This window comes from Falco punctatus (assembly GCF_963210335.1).
Source record: "Falco punctatus genome assembly, chromosome: 12".
NCBI lineage: Eukaryota > Metazoa > Chordata > Aves > Falconiformes > Falconidae > Falco > Falco punctatus.
The window spans coordinates 7,206,322-7,227,288 of NC_137592.1; the positions used below are offsets into that span (position 1 = coordinate 7,206,322).

General features: G+C 44.1%; 1 protein-coding gene across 2 annotated transcripts; it reads left to right on the forward strand.

Moving 5' to 3' along the window:
* Positions 1–2,471: 2,471 nt before the first annotated feature.
* LOC308071799 (D-beta-hydroxybutyrate dehydrogenase, mitochondrial-like) lies at positions 2,472–20,584 on the forward strand. Of its 2 annotated transcripts, XM_080407759.1 has the most exons (4): positions 2,482–2,980; positions 9,888–10,040; positions 12,854–12,984; positions 16,407–20,584. In XM_080407759.1, the coding sequence occupies exons 1-4, from the start codon at positions 2,587–2,589 to the stop codon at positions 16,752–16,754; spliced, it is 1,026 nt and encodes a 341-aa protein (XP_080263885.1). In that variant the 5' UTR covers positions 2,482–2,586; the 3' UTR covers positions 16,755–20,584. The 2 variants fall into 2 exon arrangements, with proteins under 2 accessions (XP_080263886.1, XP_080263885.1); XM_080407760.1 differs by lacking the exon at positions 9,888–10,040 and having other exon boundaries at positions 2,472–2,980.
* Positions 20,585–20,967: the final 383 nt, after the last annotated feature.

The following is a 20,967-nucleotide window of genomic DNA, read 5'->3' on the forward strand; positions in this document are numbered from 1 at the left end:
CAGAGAATGGGTAAAATAAACACAGGTGAGTAGACATGAGAAGAGTCAAAAGGAAAAGGAGATTAAGGGCAGAGGAAAGCTACACTGCCTCCTCCCCCCCCCCCCTTGTATCTTGATTTCTGCTGGAGATATGCTGGACAAAGATCTGTGGTATTATTTAAATGTCCCATAGTAAGCTCTGCTCCTCACAACCAGCGTCCCTTTCCTCAAGAACTAGGTAAAAAGCAGATCTTTCTTCCCTGAAGTCAAGCGGGAAGTCCTGGGGTGCACAGGAGGAGCAAAGGCCATCTCAGCTCTCCTTTGTTGTAGTCTTTTCCCAGCCATTGCCTGAGAACAGACTGACAGTCCTTCAAAAATGCACTCTGTGCTTTGAGGGTAGGGATTACATGGCAAGTTGCCTGTTCAACAAAAAGTTATAGCATTGTTTTTTCCATCTACTTTGCTTTGGACCAAGAACTAATAGAGCTAGTAAGATCCAAGCAGTATTTTTCCCAAGAGGAACCTAATCTTAAATGCCTTAAATCTATAGTTTGGCACTTCTGGAAATGGCTCGATTTTCCAAGGTGTGGAAGAACTGCAGCCACTTTGGTCCTCAGGAAAGCAGCACTTCTGAATATCTGCTTGTCTAATCACTCAGGAAGAGGTTATGATGCCTCTGGGAAGCTTGTTCTCCACTTTTTTAACTGCAGCAACTTGTTATTTCACATTGTGAAAGGTAGTGGCTGACCTAGAGGAAAGCTTTAAGCATAAGCTTCACAGGTTCAGGTTGCTGTTCTCAGAAAAGCTCTCAGGAGGAGTGGAAGATCCCTGGGCGTATTCTAACTGCAGACTTGTCCAAATCCTCATCAGTACCAGCCTCTAAGCATCTTCCATTTCCTCATCTACTTCCTCAAAATCCAGACTTCTGCTTCAACTTGCTACAGGTAAACCACAACTGACTTGAATTACTTAAGAGGTAGAACAGATTAAGATAGAGATAAAAACTTAAAGAGTTTTTAATGAAAGTGAGTTCTAAAGATGAAAAAGGGATTTCAGAAACTAGACAAAACATGAGTCATAAATTCAATACCAATGTTAATACGCATGCATGTGTATGTGTGTGTGTGTATACATTGGAGTTAGGAACATAATAATATAAACCAGAGGAAAATAATTCCAACAAATAGAGAAATGCCACTGCAAATACTGCACTGTGGACCTAAGTGGCCTCATTTACTGGCCTAGGTAGTCATGAAGTTGTTTCTGTGAAGGATGCGGTTCTAATCCAGAACTTTCAGCCTAAATTATTCTGTTGCTCTGACAACATACTGCCTCTGTTCTCAGATGGCAGCATGCCACATTTTTAATATCGTTTGAAGTTTATTTGGAATAGAGACAGCATAAGATTTCAGAGGTTAGTTGGGTCACCTTTTATTCTTTGGGAGAATGGTTTTGTCACTGTCTGTGATCTTCATGTCATTAACAGGACTCAAAAGCTGAGAGTAGAGACTGGCAGACGCAGAGGAAGAGGTGGGTAGGAGGCAGGGGGGAGGTGAATCTGGAATCCCTCCCTATCATTTTATGCTGGAGGGAAGCAGACAGGGAAGCTGAGTGGAGGACAGGCTGTTATCAACTCTCATGATTTTAAGGGTTGCGTAATATTTTTTAAATGTAAAGACAAAGCTTTGTGACTCATGTAGTTGCAGGAGACCAAGTGATCTTTTGAAGGCTAAAAAAGGGCAGCATCTCCCAGTGTGATGGAGCACAACCAGATAAATCCTACTGAGGACCAAGTATCTGGGTATCTTTGTTTAGGTTTAACCATCCTGCTTCCTACTTTGTCTCCCAGCAGCAATGCATAACCCCCTTTTCCAAGCCACTTGAGGCTTTAGTCCTATTACACGATGCCTACAGGAGACCTGTGCCATGCAGAAGTCCTGCTGCTTCCTCTGCTGCTGTGCATATGTCAACGAATGACTCTGGCCCCATTGTATTTTCACAAGCCAACTTTAAATCGCAATTAATAAAGGCATCTGGTCCTTTCAACCACTTCATTTTACTCAAAGAGGCAGATATGACATGCTATCCCTTCCAACAGCTGCTTGGAGAGTTTCTCAGATGAAAGAAAGGGCAGCGAAAACACCACCTAATCAAATTTCTCCTCTAACCGCAGCTCCCGGGGATGGTTGTTCAGCAATGCATAACTGTCATGTTAGCCGACAAGAAGCAGGCATTCTCCATCATGGAGCGTCTAACAGGCACCCCAGACACAGCAAAGCAGAAACAGACCCGGGCGATACGAGCACCTGTGTAAATTCAATACTATAACACATACAGAACAACCATAACGCAACACTGCAGCGGGCTGAGGAGTGCTCACGGCACGGCCGCGGCCACACGCGGGATGCTCTCGCATCGACGGCTCCGCTGCAGCGCCGGCCGCAGGCACCAGAGCCCTGCCGGGCACAGCCCGCCCCCCCGGGGCTCGGTGCCCCCCCGCCGGACACAGCCCGCTGCCGAGCCCCGCCGCCCGGGGGCCGCCCCTCCTCCCCGCGGCCGGTGCGGGGCGAGGGCGGTGCCTGCGGGCCGCCGCCGCCCGGGGAGGGGATGGCGGGGGCGCTGCCCTCCCTCCCGCCCACACGGCGCGGCGGCGGCGCGGGTGGCATGTGGGCCGCGGCCCCTCTCCTGCTGCTGCTGCTCCCGCTGCTGCTCCCGCTCCTGCCGCGGCTGTGGCGGCGCGGAACGGCGCCGCTGGAGCCGGCCGGCCGGGCCGTGCTCATCACCGGCTGCGACAGCGGCTTCGGGCACCTGCTGGCGCTCCGCCTGCACCGCCTCGGCTTCACGGTCTTCGCCGGCTGCCTGTGCCCCGGCGGCGAGGGGGCGCGGCGCCTGCAGCGGGAGGCCGGCCCCGGTCGCCTGCGCGTCCTGCGGCTCGATGTCACCCGCGCCCGCGACGTGCTGGCCGCCAAGGAGCTGGTGCTCAGCCACCTGCCCGAGCGAGGTGAGGCGAGGCGAGGCGAGGCGAGGGGCTGCTCGCCCCAGAGGGGCGGCTGGACGGGCACGGCGTGTGGCGGGGGAGCACTGGCACTGGCTGTGCTAATCCAGGACCGCTAGTGGTAGTATCACCGGTATTTTATATTTAATAAATGCTCCGGTGCTTGGTTGAGCGGTACGCAAAGCGGGGCCTATCCAAAGATGCTGACGGGGGAAGTGGGTGCACATCCCTGCACCACAGGTGAGCACCTTTAGCACCTGGCTAAGAGAAGAGGGAATCCCCATGTGCCTGGGGGGTCCCTAGAAGCCCGTCCGGCTGGAGGAGCAGCAGGGAAAGCAGGGAACAACTGTGCACGCCATGGATGCGGCGGGAAAGTGATGTATTTCTGGGCACGATTTGTGAACAAGGGAATAAATAAAGGAAACGCAGTGAGGGCAGCAGCCACGCTGTACCAGACCAGCTGCTTCTCCGTACAGCTTGAGGTTTGTCCAGCTAATCCCAAGAGGGGTTAAAAGGAAACCCGTCCGTTGCACACCCTACAGAGAGCATACGCCTAGGGGAACAGGCAGACTTCAGGTTGCAATGAATAACTGCAGACAACGTAAATCCTGGGTTATCCCCTCAGAGCACGTGACACAGGGCAGGTAATGGGGCCACGGTGACCTCCTTTCCCACGTCGGCTGCAGGGCAGGAGCCACCCGGTGACACAGGGGGATGCACCTGGCGCAGAGCACGCTTGCCTAGGCTCAGAAGTGAGATCCCCTCAGAATTACAAAGAAACGCTTCGTGCTCGCACGGGGAATGTAAGCGGAGGATAAAGCAGGCGGAACGTTAATGCAGTGTATGGCCTCTGCCTGTCTGGTTCATTAGCACATTGGGAAGGGGGTGAAACAAGAAGCAAAGGAAGAAAAAGCCTAGGCACCGCTCATTAAGTATGTGTATTTATGGTTGATCTTGATGTTATCTGATTAGGAGGCAGAGCCTTCCCCTCTCAGGCTCCTTCCCAAGCTGCAGAGACAATGCAGGTGACTTACAAGAACCCTTATAGGCTCGATGGGGACGGGGTCCCCTGAAACTCTGTGTTACTGATAATTTATCCCGTAATTCTGGCAGTTTACACAGTGGCTGTGTTCATGCTGTCATGTAGACTCGAGTCCACAGTTCAGCACGAGGTGGCTGGCCGTCCTCGCTGCTCACAGATGTGTGGACATGCCTTTAGATCAAGGCAAATCACGCTGGAGACATCAGGGCTTGCTGGAGAGGCCAGGGAAAACACTTGAGCACAGCTGGTGTTGAAATGGAGCACGCACACAGCCTGTGCACGGTGGATTTCCTGGGTTGTCAGTCAGGCCGTTACACCTGTAACACGGCTGGGCATGCACTGACAGAGCACGCATTTTATGAAACCTTTTTCCATTGGTCAGCTCTGCTGCTGCAGCATTTTGAGGGTACTCGGCAAAGGCAGAAAAGAAATTTTATAGGTCCAGATAGCACTTATGCCATTTGGGAAAACGGCAATTATCAAGTAATCTTTCTCCTAAGTTTATTAAATGAAAAGGAGCAAAGGAGTTATTTTAATGTCTGATGTTAATGGAGTAAATGCCACAAGTCGTCTTCATAATTTATACTATACAGGGGCATAAATATTTTTATCTCAAATGTAAAGAAACTGTGAGGATACTCTACTTATGTAGAGTCTTTAAGCAAAAGACTTCAGTAGGAGTGTTCCTTCTTGGCACCTCTGAAAATAGATGTGTTGTTTTCTTTGGTATTTTAACTTTATAAAAACAGTTTAAATTTAATGATTCAGTTGAAGGTTAGCTCTCATATTAACCAATTTTTTTTGTTAAAGATAGGAATTGTATTTTTTTTTAATTTGAGTCAAAGGTTGTTTTTAATGAATTTTTTTTCTATTAGGAAAGAGGCTGCAGTTCTACACTGCAAAGCCTGTATTTTTTGCCTAGAGTCCCAATGAAAACTTAACCACCTAATTGCAGACTCCACTGGTGGCAGGAGTCACACTCTCCCACTGACCCAGTTCACTGCATGGAAAGGCATAAGAAATTCCTGGTTCTGGGGAGAATGAGTCCAAGAAGTCTCACTCAGTGATTGCTGGTGGCAAGGGGAATCATGGAGGAATATGGTGCTCTGGCATTTCTGGGATAAGCAGACTTACAGAAGACTGAAAGATAAAAGACCTTCTGCTTTAAGTAGACTATTCAGTATAAAATGTAGAAAAAAATGCGTAAAATCTCAGGAATAAAACACAGTTCTTCCTACACCTTCTAGTTATGCCGTAACCATGAGATAACTAGCCACAGCTCCACCTTGTCTTGTCTCTCTCTGTTAACGCAAGAGTAGAAAATCCGAAGTACCGGTAACACACCTGCCTGGATATTCTGCCACTTCATAGTTTATTCCCATGTAAATACTTGCTCAGTGCTAGACTGTGAAATTACACCAATCTGAAAAGGATGGCAAATCAATTTCCTATGGTACCTGGCTCATTCTCCAGAGCTAACTAACTTCCCTCCATGAAAATCTGATGGCTCTGATGCCTTTCTTTTTCTTTGTTTTGTGGCTTGTACACCGATTAAAGTGACTTTATTTAGAGTCCTTTCTTGCTTAGAAAGAAGAAATGTCTTGCACTTGCGCATTAAAGCCAATATGAAGTAGGCTGGGACTTTGTAGCATGTAAATTTGCAACTCTTTTTAGGCTCTACAGCAAACCTCAGTATTTTTCTGATTTTCTTCTGCTTAAAACAGGAATTTCTCTTCTTTTTCTTGCCTCTTGTGAGTGGGTGACATGGAACTAGCTGGAAGGGAGGGATATTAGTTTTAGTCCTGCCTCCTACTCCATTGAGTACTCTCCTCCACTTAAGATTTCCTATTCACGTAATCCACCCATAGGCCCATGGTACCATATTTTAGCCCAGACTTCCTATACAAATGGAGTCATCCTTGCAATGAAGACAGCCACAGCATAATATTCCAAGCAAAGGATGGTGACTCATGAATGTACGTACCTAAAACTCAGGAGTCCCATCTGGCCTGCTACCACGGACACCCTGCATTGCCACAGACAGATTGGTTTGTTCCCTTCTTCATTTTTCAATAGAAATATGGCGAATCACACTCCTTCCTTTGGCTAGTTTCCTTTAGTATTGAATTGGAATCTTTCAGGAAAGAGCCTGACATTTTTGCATGGGCTCAGGTTTATATGAGAAACTCCACAGATCACTGATACCAAGAGTACATGTTTGAGTTCAGAAAATCTGGCCGAATTCAGATAATATCTGTGTCTAGGCACCTACACAGAAACGGCCTGATTTTCAAAAGGTTTTGCAAGCACACATCTTGATTGACTTGAATAGGAAGAGGACTTCTTAAGAGTTTCTGGAAAAACACCAGGCATCTTTTGGGGCTAATAGGGACTGTGGATATGTGCCTTTCAGTCAACATGTCTTGAAGTAGAAATTATCTGGGAAGTTATGTGAGAGCTAGTGTTCTGCTGAAAGCCTCACTAATCTTGTTAGGCTTCCTAAAGTGACTTTGTAGATCCCTGGCTGTATCTTTTATTTATATATTTATATTTTATATATTTTATAATTTATTTATATTTATTTATGTTTTTTAATCTTTGTCCTCAGGATCCATTTTCCCAACACAGAGATCAGTGAAAATCTCTCTGATTCCCAGTTCTGCTTTCCAGTTTATTTATTCTTGCCCACTGTAGCATAGTTCTAACACCCTTTTTCCTAAAACGTGCTTGGACTCGGTTCTGTTTGGGCAGTCTGAGTAATTTTTCCCTTCCAGATCCAACATCAGCTGCTTTTTCTTAATGTGTCTGTGCACAGACAGTCCGAGGAAATGCAGTGTCTCTCCACTTCAGCTCTTCGATTCTTACGGGTGCCTTGTCCTTCTAGATTTCCATGTAAGGACTGTATTTCTCACGTTACCTGAGCTGCATTTCTCTAAGCAAATATACAATAGATTTTGTATGCACATTTATGGCATTAGTTTTTGCCACAAAAATTTCAGGAAGGGAAGATCAAAGCAGATTTGAGGTCCCCGAGTACTTAGCTGGGCAGGTTGTTTCTCAGGAGGTAAGAAGTTTTCTGAAAAAGTGACATAAGGGAATAATGAACTGTTTGTTATTTGGGAGAACTTTGTGAATTGATTCAGCCAAAGCGGCAGGAAAATTTTTGGAAAATATCAGAATGTTTCCCATTTGAGAATGCTAAAATGTTCTAAGAAACAGTTATGTTTTGCTTGAGGGCAAACAAAATACTTTGAGCTGACACTGAGCAAAATCTCTTTCTATGTTTTACTTAATCTTCTCTTCAGAGAAGTCTGTTTCAGTTTAACTCAAGCCAGTTTTCCCTCTCTTGACCTTCGATTTGGCCACTGCACAGAAAGAAGGAGCCATTATTCTGGGAGCTCTGCCTGTTTACACACACAGGCTGGCCTCACCGCTAACAACCTGGAGTCTTTGAAGTGCATGAGACAAATGACTAGAGACAAAATTTAAGCCTTGCAAGCTAAATTCTGTTACACATTTTAGAGAAAGAGGAAGAAAATCAATTGTCTGAAGTCTAGTGACTGTATTTTTGAAGCCCTAATGAATTCAGGGATATGTGGAGCAAACGTTCTTGCTGTGCAGGATGCAGTGGCAGAAGCAAAATGACATATTATTTTTAATTAGAAAAGGTGAAACTGAGAAGATCAGGGAACAAATTTTTTACAGTGGTGCCAGTCTTTAGTTGGTGGTGTGTTAAGAGTTGGGTTATGTAAAAATAAACCTGAATTCAGAGACCTCCAGCCTTAAATAGAAACAGATGGGATGTGCAGCGACTCAGCCCATCTGCAGATCAGATCATGTGCAAGTACAAAAGTATTGATAATTAGCTTTTACAGAGGACTCTCTAATCCATTGATCTTGAAGCATTTTATTGGGAGGTCAGTCCTATGGGGCCAGTTCCATTTTAAGAAGGAGAAATAAAGCCACAGAATGATAGAAGGCCCTGGAACAACAGGGCAGTGGCAGGGGGAAGAAGAGAGTCTAGGATGGCCAATTCCAGCGGGCAGTTTTTTGGGCTGTTTCCTCTCCTCTGTCTGCTAATACTTGGGGCAGTGGAAAAGAGGCAAGTAGACAGGAATTACTCCATTACTAGGACAGCAGTCAGTCTGCATCCAAAGTTACAAGACATCCAGTGTCAGGGATTGTTGTGTGACAGACTGCTCAATAATGATTTATCCCCTTTGGAGGACAGAGTTATCCAAGTTCAGTGTAGTAAATTCCTGATTTTAAGTGTTTTGCTCTGCAAATGAGACATTCACTGAAAGAACTTTTGTTTCTTTCTCTGTTTAAACACCAGTTTCATTATGTAATACAAGTAGCGTGTTGTATATATGTTAGGAAAGCATACAGAGATCTGTTTTACAAAATAATTTAAAAAGTCGTCTGTTTCAGCTTTAACTATTGTTATGAATGAAATCTCGTATTAGCAGTTCTTGGTACGGCTCTGGAAGGACCAAGATACCATGAAATCATCACAGTAGCTTTGTCAGAGAAGATCAGAAAGAAAAGTGTTCAGCCCAAGGGTTTCTGTAGGGCCTTCACCAGGGTGACCACAGGGCCTCTGAGTAGGTCTTTGCCACCATGGGTACAGGAGGCTACAGCTGGGGCAGCATCACACCCATGCCCCAGACTCTGTGTCCAAAGGAAGGAAGAGAGGCACTGTTACCTGCTGTGTTTCATCAGAAACCTAGGCCTGGAGATCCTGTAGAAGGCATGACAAAACAATCATTTGCTTCAGACGTGTACAAGAATTCTTTTAAAAAAATGCATAAACAAAACTGTCAAAGCTGGCAGAACCAGGCTGCAAACTTAGCTATTTCAATGCAAGGCAGGCTACCCTATGTGCTTCGCTACACTGCTGGTCACCCTAGAAATAAATCTCAGTCAGGATTTGAGGACAGAAACAGAAATGTTTTCAAAAGCACTGTGTCACTCACTGCTTCACTGTACATCTACAGATGTGTGCCACGAAGGCAAGAACAAGTCAGCATGGCTTAATCAGCATTTAGTCAGCATGTCAGCTCCAAACTGCGTGCACTCTACACTTCAACAAAAAAAGCATTTCCCTCGGCTGAGGTTTTTAGCACTGTGCAGTGCTCAAACGAAGTGTTCTGTGACTTTGGGCTAAAGGGCTTGCACTTTCTGGCAGAGAGTTGTGTCAGAACAAGCTTTGCTGCTGATAAATTTCTGCTTGTAAACACTGGGATCTTACTGCATTTCAGGGGGCTGGGCTCCTTAACCCCAAAACCTGTTGTTATGTGAGGAATAGACTTGTACAGGAGTACAAAATCAAAGAAAATACTGTAGCCACTGACCTTACTTGGTTACTTTACCCAGTGCTACACCCGTGTACCCGATTTTGGCAGATGTCAGAAGGAATCAAAGCTCAAATCCTGGAAAAGGATCCAAGACTTAGGCTCCTAAATTAGTTGGGCACTTTGGAAATATTACCCCCTTAGCCTTTAGACTGCTTAATATAATTGTCACAAAGCTGCTCATAGCACACAGTGGGATTAAAGTAATTAAAATATCATGGTACACGACATTGCAAGTAAGATGTAGTCTCCCAGATCATATTATTCATAAATAACTTAAGACGACTATAAAGTGAGTGATTATCAAATAGCACTGAGACTTACATAGTCCAGATAATGGCCCCAATTACATACCTTCATTAAACAAAACATGCCTGCACTTGTAAGTAGAAAAGACAAAAAAGTAACACAACTAAAAAATTGTTTCCAAGGGTCCAAATCACTAGAGGTTTTTGTGTCGCCTAATGGTAGTTGTTTTGCAGTGAAATATGCTTGCTAAGACATTTCTCTTCCATAGGTTTCTGGGGGCTTGTCAACAATGCAGGAATATCAACATTTGGTGAGACAGGGTGGCTGTCTATGGAGAAATATGAAAAATTTGCAGATGTGAATCTCCTTGGGAGCATCAGGACAACCCTGGCATTTCTTCCCCTTCTAAGGAAATACAAGGGTAATGCTAATCCACTGTTACTTAGAGTTGTAGAATAATTAGCTTACTATAATCAGGGTAACGTAGCATCTATAAAAGAAGCCTTAATTGTCTCTCATTGAACTGAAATGACAGCCTCCTTCTGTGTGGCCTGAAAGAGCAACTTGATCCTGAACAGAGGGTAAAGTCGTGATGGGAAAAAATAACCTTAAAGATTCTGTCTTTACAGAGAAATACATAGAAAAAAGTATTCCCAAATAATGAATTAACTCACTGTTTGACTCAAAAAAGAGGAAAAAATGCTTACAGCAGATCATTAAGCCCAGGCAGCACTTTATAAGCACTGCCAATCAGAAAACATGAAGATCCAATGAACTCCTGCTTACCTTTATTACTTAGACTCTACTATTTTACTGTTTGGCAATTAGGAAAGGAGGGATGACCCTACAGAGGTGAACTAGAGACATCCAGCTTCCAGTTCCAGGCCTAGCAAGATCCTCTTTATGACGCTGGGCAGGAAACTTCAAGTATGTGAAACAGTGCCGTACAGAGATGCATGAATATCCAATGGGATAAACACATTTCCATGGACAGCCGTACGCGTGGGCTTTATCCTTTCTTCTGAGAAGAAATGGTTCAAATAGCCCTTTGCGGCATCGCAGCATGCCTCAGTTGCTTTGTAGTTTGTTCCCTACCTGTCCCCGTCTGTATTTTGGAAAGGAAGATCCCCTTTTCCTTTCTCCCCCTTTTGCTTAGCTTGTCTACTTTAAGTTCATTAAGGTGAGGATTTCTTCTGTGTGCATACAGCACCAAGCACAGTAAGGACTGTGTTTCATCTGGAAGCCCCCAAAGTCACTGTAGCGTGTTGGCCAGATACAAGCATCCCCTTTTTGACTGCTCTGCTTCTTGCTGCTTGGTTGCCTTTGGTTGATGATATTCTGATGCAAGAAAAAAGAAAACTTTTAAATACTGCAAGCCAGATGTGTTTTTGTAAAAGAATGTGCTACTGCATATATCCAGTGAGTGTGTTATGTGGCCCTTTGATGGGGAGACATCACTTCGTTTCTGTGATGTCCTACTTACTGCTAAAACTCTGTAATGCTTATCCACCAGAGGCATTTGTCTGACTTCATGAACTGCAGGGGGTTACTTTGAAGTGAAAGGGTCTAATTGTGTGTATGATATTAAGCACATGCATAAACTTTTAGAAGATTTGGGCCTGGATAGCTGCACTTACATAGTACCTTAGCTCAAAAGAGCATGCTTCATCTCACACCTGGTTGTCAGTGGTGTCTTTATTAACTGCCTGCACTCATATTTTCAAGTCCTGCCTGTGTAGGAGAGGAGGCCAGGGCACTTTGAGGAAGAATTCTAGGTTTTCTGTCCTTCCTTGCAGGAACAGCCAGGACAGCTAAAGCTCATGTTTTTGGGGTCAGCAAGTGGCCTCTCCAAAGGAAAAGCTCGAATTGTGAATGTTAGAGCATTCTCCTAGGAAAGCTGAGTTTCAGTTACCTTAGGCAAAGAGAGAAGTCAAATGACATCCCACATCCTGGGTGTGCACCCCAGATCCCTTAGCTACTGGATAAAGGCAGCAGAGGTCATCCTACCATCACTTACCCAGTAGCTGTGTTCTGAAGGAAAGGGCTTACTGCCATTTTAGGATGAGCACCTGTTCCAAGAAAAACTTTGAGATTATTAATACTTGTGAAGGGAGGTACTGCCCTCCTGCCTAGAATTTAGACATCCTACTCTGAGTAGAGCAACATTTCCTCATAAGTTTTCCAGCTGGCCAGGCTAGCCAATGTAGCATCTTGGTCAGCAAGCTGGTAGTTGTTCCCTGCTATTGTATAAAAGACTTATTCCAGACGCTGTGTAGGAAGACAGGGAACCTAATTCCAAATGACAGATTTCACTGCATTCCCATGATATCCTTTTGATATGCCACAAGCCTATACAATTTGGTCAGATCCGGGACCCAGACATTATCTGCATCTGTGGCAGCAACAGGCATGTGTTCTCTGTGTTCTCTGCATTGTTAGCAATGAGGCCATCTTCTCTCTCACTTCTCGTATTTATATATCCATGTTCAAACATTTCTTACCCTATGGTATGACTATGTGATGGAAGTTTACAAGTAAACAATGGAAATGAACCACAGCCCAAATCAGAAATTTCTTGCTATTTAAGGCATGCCTGCACTAGGGAAGAGTTATAAAAGGGAAAAAAGCAGCACAGATCAGGAATATTACAGCAAGGCAGCATAAGGCTGCACACATTTTGCCAAGTCATCATTCTCTGGTGAAGCTTATCACTGTACAGTCTGGGTTCGACTTTATATGCACAGGTGCCAAGGCAGGTCTCGGTGCAGAGACATCATTAGCACAGAAAAAACTGTGTTAGTGGTCATATATCCACCACAGGGAAAATCATCTGCTCCACTTGTCTGCAGTCCTTCTCCTATTACTAGCATAGTCTCTTATTACTATTTTCCAGTTTAAAGTTTTTAGGGGAATGCTTTGATTGCTGTCTCTTTCATGCTGTCTCAGACTCAGAAGGAATAAGAAGCATGCTAGGAATGTGTTATACTTTGTCTAGTCCAGCATCTGTCACTAGATGGAAGAAAGATTTTTTTGCGTGAAGTTCTCTGCTTAACAGGGCTGAGTACACTTCTGTGCTGGGACTGTACACTTACGCAGCCCAGCTTTGGCATACTATGTAGTAAACCAGCATCATGCTAAATACCATGTTAGCAGCAGTTCAGAAGACTCAGGTAAATCGATTCTATGTTGAAGATTGAGAGTGAAGTTATGTTATTTGTGCTATTTTCTTTCCAGGCCGTATTGTTTTCATGTCCAGCATTATCGCCTATTTTTCTTTGGGAAATGGCATTTATTCTATGACTAAGGCAGCTATTGAAAAGTTTTGTGATGCTCTAAGACTGGAAATGAAGAAGTTCGGCGTCCAGGTAAGTGATGCAACAAGTAGCTGTTGTGTGAAACTCCCTGCTATTTCTAACATTGATTTTCCTATGAGAAAAAGAGAAGTTTCACTCCTGAAACTTCCTACAGAGCTGAAATGCATGTTTTTGTGGGGGAAGAAGCAAGTGACTTGCACAAAGAATACCTGACAACAATGTGAGGTGTCATGGTTTAACTCCATCCAGCAACTAAACCCCATACAGCTGCTTGCTCACTCCCCCCACAGTGGGATGGGGGAGAGAGTTGGAAGAGTAAAAGTGAGAAAACTGATGGGTTGAGATAAAGACAGTTTAATAAAAAGCAAAAGCTGCATGTGCAGGCAAAGCAAAACAAGGAATTCATTCAGTACTGCCCATCGGCAGGCAGGTGTTCAGCTGTCCCCAAGAAATCAGGGCTCCATCACGTGTAACAGTTACTTGGGAAGACAAATGCCATCACTCCCAACATTGCCTCTTCCTCCTTCCCCCAGCTTTATAAGCTAAGCATGATGTCATATGGCCTGGGATATCCCTTTGGTCAGCTGGGGTCACCTGTCCCAGCTGTGTCCCCTCCCAACTTCTTGTGCACCCCCAGCCCGCTCCCCGGTGGGGTGAGAAGCAGAAAAGGCCTTTGGCTCCATGTAAGCCCTGCTCAGCGATAACGGGAACATGTACTATCAACAAGGTTTTCAGCCAAATCCAAAACATGTCCCCATGCTAGCTACTATGAAGAAAATTAACTCTACCCCATCCAAAACCAACGCAACATTGAAATTTTGGCCAAGAGAATAAGTACAAGCATATTCAAAATAGTATCTAATCTTGCTGAAAGTAAGCTCCATGATCCAAATGACAAAGATCAAGATCAGAGCTGAATCCATGCATGCAGCTTCCCCTTGGAAAGAGGTGGTTTCTCTGTGGCTAATCAGCCAGCTGCGAATTGCTGAGAACAGTGGACCTGGGTGATGCCTGCAGTTCTGAGAAGCTGTGGGACAGCATGCCTTCTCTTTGTACCAACACTGACATTTCCACCCTTTCTCCATATCCTCTACAGTGGAGAGAGTTTCTGAGAGAGACCTGCCTGAGCAGTGCCATGCTCTGTGGAATGCTTGTAACAGTACCAAGAATCCAAAACTTTCTCGGAGGTGGCTGTGGGAGCAGAGTCCAGATGTTGAGTGCTGCGTAGCGAGAAGGAAGGCTCGTCACCTACCTGGGGGGTTCTTTCTTCCTCTTTTCTCCCAAGATCAGTACTTAAACGCTTGCTTTTTGTGGGAATAGCTATGCCGCAAGCGACAGTATTGTGCAGAGTAATTATGTTTTCATTCTCTTAACCTAAGAGGCATTAAGAGTGCTCTTAGTGTCCTGTCTAAGCAACACTGATAGTCAAACGTGGAGCTTAGATCACTAAGTAGCTTCACTAGGCTTTTTCCTTGGAGTCACTTCACTGGTGAAACACTGTTCTCAAACACTAGAAGTCTTCCCTAGAGGATTTACATTGGTGTACTCTTTCTCTACACAGATTTACAGCACTGTTCATAAGCTTTGTGTTGGAAGAAGTTACAGCTATGCATCTATTAACTACCCCTCCCAGATAAATATAAAATGCTATAAAATGCAAGTGATTTTACACATCCTAATACCACACAGCATGATGAGGATTTCAACCGATTAGCTGAGGATAATCTCAAATGCATGGAAGAGCTTAGTTTAACAGGTTAGCTACTCTGGTCGTTTTGGTTTTTTTTCTGTTCCCCCACCCCCGGAGCAGCCCTAGCACACAGTACAGTAAGCCAGGCTGACAAACGTTTTTGGAATGTCTATGAGAATTATTTTTCTGTTTCTCGCTGTACGCAAGACACTGGCTGGCATTTACCTGAGAACCTACCCTGCAAAGAGCTTGCAGAATAGGTGGTCCCTCTTCCCTGTTCTTCCCTCCCCTCCTTTGTTGTTACCTTTGTCCTTTCAGGAGAAAGTAACCCAGAGGTGGCAAGGAACAGATGGAGCTATGGCTCTGTACTCCCACTGTACTGTGGCCAGGCAAGCTGGCTGCCTGCAGGAGACAAAGTATGTATCTTCCATTGGAAAGGTTACAGAAAATCAAGAAGGGGCGGGGGTGGAAGGTATTATCTCTCCTTCCCTCCTAGCCAGCTCCAAAAATCTCCAAAACACAAAGTCTTCAAAACCCTTTTGTTTAAAATAAATGTGGGAAGTTTACTATGGGCATTGGTTTGGCTAATACTAAACACTTTTGAAAATAGCACCCAAAGGGAGGGCTCCCAAAGATGCCCTGTGACAAACGTACCTAAGGCAGCATAAGATGCCCCAGCTATGCACACCGTCTCTCTGCAGGAGCTTGCCTGCATCCCGTCCTTCTCCCCACATCTCTTGACCCCTCCGGTGTGCAGTGTAATGACTGCTGTGCAGGCCAAAAGGCAGACATGTGCAGGTACTGACATACACGTGGTAGCATCTGGTAGGTGGGCTGGGTGGCAAATGAAGGTTTTATACTACCACAGACTTTCCAGAGAACATCTGGCAGATCCCCAAGTGTCTTACACAGCTCAGCACCTTTTTTCCTCACCTTATGTTGTAGTCTTTAGATACCTGGTCAGTTAAATGCCACGGAGCTTTTAATGTTGCGTATCTACAAATAGTTTGAACAAGCCCACTGCTAACTGAGGAAAAGCATGCATACTGTGAGTGCTCAGCCTGCTTGGAAATCCCCCAGAAGCTCAGAAGCTAGCAGAACAGCAGCAATAACACATGCAAAGAAAACAGGCAGAGCAGCAAAGGATTTGCGTGCTTTCAATATAAGCCTACATACACAGAAATGTACAGGAATTTGCTAATGACTTCAGTGAGAGCTAGTCCAGGACCTTTGGTCCACTCTGAACTTGGCTGACAAAACCTGTTTTACTTTTAGTTACACCTGCTTGGGGAAAACAGCACTTCTTTCCCCAGGACCTTCTAATTTTCTTTGACATCTCCTTTTGTCTCAAACTGGGGAAAAAAACTACCAATTGCAAGATTTAGCACTGACTGAGGAATCCAAAGTACTCCACTTTGGAGACATCAAAGTCATACTGAAATGTTTTGTCTCAGTATTGTCAAAACATTTATACCATTAAGCATTCTATAAAAATCAAAGATGCACTATTGCATTCTGTGAAGGTATGCTGAATAGTCAAAACAAGAACATTAACATCAGAGCGAAATGAGGAAGTCAGAACAAAGCACCTCTGCAATCTTAAAGGTTTCATGGGAATATATTTTATTTCAGTCAGGTTTTCAAGGTTAAAATTTCCACAAAGCAGCATTTTCTGGAAGAAATCTGTCTGCAGAAATCTTTTGATCTGCTTTACTGACTATAGTATTTAATTGAATTCAGAAAGACTGATTGTATCTTGATAAGTTTTACATCTTGCTTTTAGGTCTGTATTATTCAGCCAGGAAATTATGCACGCTCTACAAAAATTCAGCCACCAGTCAGTGCTGAAGAGATTTGGAATGAACTCAGTGAAGAGGAAAAGGCAGTTTACAACAAGGAGTACGTTCAAGAACGAGCAAACTTTTTCAACAGCATTCTCCGAGAAGGAAGCACTAACGGCAATGAAGTTGTAGATGCTATGGTAGATGCTTTAATGTCTCCTGCACCCAAGGCACGTTACATGGTAGCGAAGCTGAAGGAAAAAGCACTGGTGTTTGTGTGTGCTTTATTCCCGACTGTTGTGATGGATTCCGTTTTGTCTTATGCTCTGAGTAAAGTAAAACTTGCATAGCCTATGTTGGTACTACTGTGACTCAGGCGGGGCAGGTTTTTTTAAATGTGAAAGCCAGGGCTGAATCTAATGCCCCCAGAAATCAGTATAATGACAGCAATTATCTGATACAAACTTTGGAGGGTCTCCCTTGTCAGAACTGTCAGTTATTCATAGGGAAAAACATACAGGACTCCATGTAAAATGAATACTTTTGTCTAGGTAACTTTATTTTGCCCATGTGGAAAAAAAAATATGGCCACTTGGGCTGCTTTAGGTATCACCTAGAAAATTTAATGCAGCTTTTTCTAATATTGGGTTACTGTGTTACAGGCATGATGGAGACAAAATGGAGCATATCCTCGAGGGCAACAGCCCACCTGAAATCATTACAGCACAGAGGAAGTTACCTTATTTGTAGGAACCTGAATAGTAATGTATTAGGGGTGATGGGAAAAGGTTAATGGAAAAGTTAGGAATGAGCAACAGACCTTGAAATACTTTGAATGAAGTTAAGTGACTGTGGAAAGGTAGGAAGTGCCGAATAATAAAGTTGTAATATGGAAACAGTGTCTTCACTAACTACAGTTCAGTACTTTCTCAGGTATTCTATATAAATCTGTGACAAAGACAATATGTCATGGACTTCGAAAAAGAAATACCATATTCCATTTATGAATGAATATTCAATCCTAAATAAAATCTATCTTTTAACTAATGTCTGGATTAATCAATGTGTTAACCTGAAGCACAGTCAGAGAGCTAAACACCAGGGTGACTGATACCGGTATGCAGTAGCAACCTGTAGCTTAGAAAGAACATATTCCACCTGGAGCTCTGGTTTTGCTACTATTACAAGGAGTAAGGTCTGCCAAAAATATGCCTATTATCATGAACAGGAAAACTTTGGTAACACGTATCTATGAGAGTAATTGAGCACAGTGGCTTCATTGGGAGCCTCCTACTAACTGTTTGGAAAAGATTGCTGGTTTACACATAACACGGCTTTAAATTTGGCTTGGTTGTGGCATGGCACAAAATCCAAGACATCTGGGACCCAAAGATCCTGGAATAGCTGGGATTAACTGTGGTGACACTGGTAGATAGAGGGCAGCAACATGGGCCATCAGCCTTGCACATGCCAGGTCTCCCATATCAAACCAAAGACACCGCTGTAAGTTGACCTAGTTAACTTTTTGGTCTGTACCAGAAATTGCATCCTATTCATGGGAAGCCTTTCCTAATGTTTCATTCATTACTGAGAAAAGTTACCTTCTCTCTTGGTGGTTAATTAGGCAGTCTGAGTCAGGAACATGGGCAAGATGAGCACACAGACTATTCCAGGTCCTCTCCTGATACACTTCAGCAGTGGAACAGCCATCTTACTGCACCTGTTTCAGATTGCGGAACATCTTAGTTCTCTTCCCAAATGCTGGACCCATCCCTGGAACTGGCATTGGCAAGAGGACAAGCCAGGGCTCCCACCTGCTGCACAGCCCATCAACAGCAAGATAATCAGATGATTATCATCTACTCTCCTCATTTAACCACAACAGAGCAAGGCCAAGCAAGGGAACGGGAACAAGGCTTATTCCAACTGAACCAATTGATTTCTTGTATAGGAATTCCCCCTGCTTGACCTCAGGGATTTCAGCAGCCTCCCATTGCTTTGGAAGAGTTGCTTTCATGCTCTTAGCCGTTCTTTGTGCAGATTACCCTTCCTTACAGTAAGTAGCTCTGAACTCAACAAGCAGCTTTGACACCCAGATGTTTCTCTACTAGGCCCAGGCTACATGTGCTTCTCTCTGCCTCAAAGACAACGTCACTTTCCATTACATGGTCTCCCTTCTATTTGTGTTTGTAAAGCTACTGCAATGTCGTTGCTGAGAGCCAGTACCATTGGAAGATCTGCTTCCCAGGCACCGATGACATGAAATAACTTCCAACTGAAAATTCCTCCTTTATTTGCTCTGTGTGTGGTGAAGCATGTGATCAATATTTCAGTAGCCTCATGTAACAGATGAACAACAGAACATTTATTCCTTTGTCTTGAAAACTAAGAACTTGCAATGCATAGTATCTCACACAGGGTACAGTGACAGGCTGGATGAGAACAGATGGGACAATTGAAGGCAGTTTGTATTTTCATTGCTGCCTAACCTGTCAGTGTGGAAGCTAACTGAAAAACAGCTACAAAATCATTATCTTTCATCTTCCCCCTCAGCTTTTTAGTATTATGATCTGCATATAAAGAACTAATCAAGAGAGAGTCAGAGCTTCAGTTATTAACAGGCCTGATGCCTCCCACTGAAAGTCATCTGGAATCCTCCCACTGAGTTATATGCATTCCAAGGCACAGCGTTAGACAAGTACACGTAAAAAAATGCAACGGGAATGACTTCAGAGTCCTTGGTCTTAATAGGAAAGAGACCCTCATAAGAGACGGTGTTGAAATATGTATAGCACTCCCTTCTCTGCAGGTCCCGTAGGGTACAGAAATTGTGAGATTAGTAACAGAAGCTTTTAGTGAACACTGGTAACCAAGCCAGTGACAAATCCTGAGGATCCCCAGAGCTGTCATCTCGTCAGCCAAACTCCTGCTCACCTACGTGAGCTGGAAAGTTCACCCAGCTCTAGGGATCCTACCCCTCTTCCTGGGCCACACGACACCTGGGAGAACATGCTGGGAAGTGCACAATTCCTGGACTGCCCCACCTTCCCTTTTGTTACTTTGCCACCTTGCTGGGCAAGGCGTGCCTCCCTCTTACCCTGTAATGATGAAATCACCTTTACCTCAAGTCAGGTTAAAGTGCAGAGGCGTACAAGAAGCCTGTATTTACAACATCCAAAATAAACAACAGTTACAGTGTTGTAGGAAAAAACCAGGTGACAACACTAAAAGAGAAAAAAATAATTGACATTACTCTTAAATCTGAAATGCTTCTCTCCTAATATGCAGCTAACCTGCTGCAGATGCTTTCCTGGGATTGTTTTTCTATATAGCATTCATCTCAGCTTGCATTCAACGAAGAACTTCTTGGCAGAAGACATTAGCTTTTATCACTACTCATCTTTTATAGGCCCTGCTGACAGTTTGGAAAAAAATTAATTTTTCCCTTGAAAACAACCATCACAAAAGAGACTCAGCTTTCCTCCCAGGTCTCTTCTCCAAGGACACAATATCAGGGACCTAACAAAGCATGTAAGCAGACATGATACCGCCATAGGTTATGGAGCACCCTACTAGATATTTGAGCATGCGTGTGGATTTTTAATATTTTTTTAATTTACAATGGTTTGGTCAGGAGGTAAATTCCAAGCATCGCGGGGCTTTCTTACTATGCACTTACATCAGTTATTTCATGGATTTTCTCTTCTATGCGAGGGCTCATTCCTAAAAGTGCATATTAATTGGCAGAAAGAATGAGCACTGGGTTTGACAGTAAGCAATTACACAAAAAGTATAAAGAAAAGCAAAAAAAATTAAGCTAAATCAGTTTAGTAAGTTGTGCACTGATCTGAGTGATGTTAACAGCTTCATACGGTGTCATCAAAAAAGAAATAAAGCAGACCCAAGGAAATACAGATCTAACACAAGGAGTCGCAGGTTATTTACCTACCAGCTCAATTTTGAGGTGATTGTGCTGTGGTTTAAAACAAAGATTGTCTCCAGAAGTTATTGTTCCTTCCAGAGGGAGACTATTCCCCTAACTTGAGAGGGTTCAGTTTGAGAAATATCCCCATGGTGACTCCCCAGCCTGGGCCACAGGCTGTTTCAGCGGGTAGAAGAGGTGCACCTCTGCACTCAGTGGCAGCGTTGCTGCAGACATCACACCCACCCACCCTGAGCAGCAGCACTTTGCTCCCACTGCAGGGCAATGGATAAGCTAGGCAGAGTTTTATTGATGCTTAGCAATATTAACACCGTGGTTGGATCTCATGCTTAGTGTAACTCACAGCTAGCTGAAACAGTCCAGATGACCTTCAGAATTAGCCAAATATTTAAGTTTGTGTCATTCTCCCAAGCTTGCAAATCTGAACAAGGAGATTTTGGGTGTATTGCACCATGCAGCAGATTTTTTTGCAGTAGCATCAGAATCCAGAGAGACGAGCAACAGTATTAATAACTTGCAAAGTGAAAGGCTTAAGTAAAAACCATGCAATCCCCAAGCACACCTTGCAGCTGAAGTCAAGCTATGATCTAGCCCAGTTCCCACTGATGTTAGCAGGACTG